This window comes from Phacochoerus africanus, chromosome 5 (genome assembly GCF_016906955.1).
Source record: "Phacochoerus africanus isolate WHEZ1 chromosome 5, ROS_Pafr_v1, whole genome shotgun sequence".
Lineage (NCBI taxonomy): Eukaryota > Metazoa > Chordata > Mammalia > Artiodactyla > Suidae > Phacochoerus > Phacochoerus africanus.
The window spans coordinates 97,580,750-97,581,927 of NC_062548.1; the positions used below are offsets into that span (position 1 = coordinate 97,580,750).

A 1,178-nucleotide genomic window follows, 5' to 3' on the forward strand; every position below is an offset into this window, starting at 1 on the left:
TTCCATGGCTTGGCTATTGTATACAGTGCTGCAATGAACACTGGAATGCATGCATCTTTTCAAATTATGGTTTTCTCTGGATATATGCCCATGAGTGGGATCACTGGATCGTATGATATTCTTATTTTCAGTTTTTTAGAAGCCTCCATACTGTCATCCATATTAGTTATACTAATTCATATTCCCACCAACAGTGTAGGAGGATTCCCTTTTCTCCACACCCTCTCCAACACCTACTGTTTGTACACTTTTTTGTTTTTGGCCAGTCTCCAGAGCGTTTTTTCTCTCCAGTGGGGAGGGGGTGGGGTCTGCTGTCCTGAGGAGCGCAGGCTCCTACCTGTACCATTTGAAGCCATAGGTGGCGCTGAGAATCTCCTCATTGGTGCACAGCCCAGAGAGTTCATCCATCACTGGGGTCACCCAGTGCCTTGTGTGGAACACGGGCTCGCCCACCTGCCGGTCTGGCACGTCCTCCATGACGATCGCCTCCTCCTCCAAGTTCTCCCAAAGCATCTGGCGAACTGTCCAGTCCTTCTCTGCCTGAAACAGAGGCATCAGTGCAATGTGGGCCTCAATGTCCTTTATCTGCCGGCACCTGCGCTCGCGGTTCCACTTCACGATGCTCCAGTATCTGAAGAGCAAAGTCCCGATGCCCACAGCGAACTTGCTGTAGCCCGATAGTCCCCAACGTGGAAGATTCTGCTTGTAGTCGATAGGGTTGTAGCCCCCTGGTGAGGGCTCGTCCTGCTTCACCTTTGATGCTGCCTTGCTTGCTGTTTGTAGACTTTTCCATGATGACCATTTTGATTAATATGAGGTGATACCTCATTGTAGTTTTGATTTGCATTTCTATAAAAATTAGTGATGCTGAGCATCTTTTCATGTGCTTTGTAGCCATCTGTCCATCTTCCTTGGAGAAATATCTATTTAGATAGTCTTCCCACTATTTGATTGTTTTTGGGTTTTGTTGGTTTGGTTTTAGGGTTTGGGGTTTGGTTTTGTTTTTCTTTTTACAGCTGCACCTGCAGCATATGGAGGTTCCCAGGCTAGGGATCGAATCGGAGCTAGGGCCGCCAGCCTATGCCACAGTCACAGCAACACCAGATCCAAGTCTCATCTGTGACCTACACCACAGTTCACAGCCACACGGGATCCTCAACCCACTGAGCAAGGCTAGG

General features: G+C 48.4%; 1 protein-coding gene across 1 annotated transcript; it reads right to left on the reverse strand.

Moving 5' to 3' along the window:
• Nucleotides 1-243: 243 nt before the first annotated feature.
• LOC125128475 (NADH dehydrogenase [ubiquinone] 1 alpha subcomplex subunit 13-like) lies at nt 244-804 on the reverse strand (the record flags this gene model as incomplete). The annotated part of the gene is made up of 1 exon (XM_047782806.1): nt 244-804. A coding segment is annotated over one exon (471 nt), but the record flags the coding sequence as incomplete, so codon positions are not given.
• Nucleotides 805-1,178: the final 374 nt, after the last annotated feature.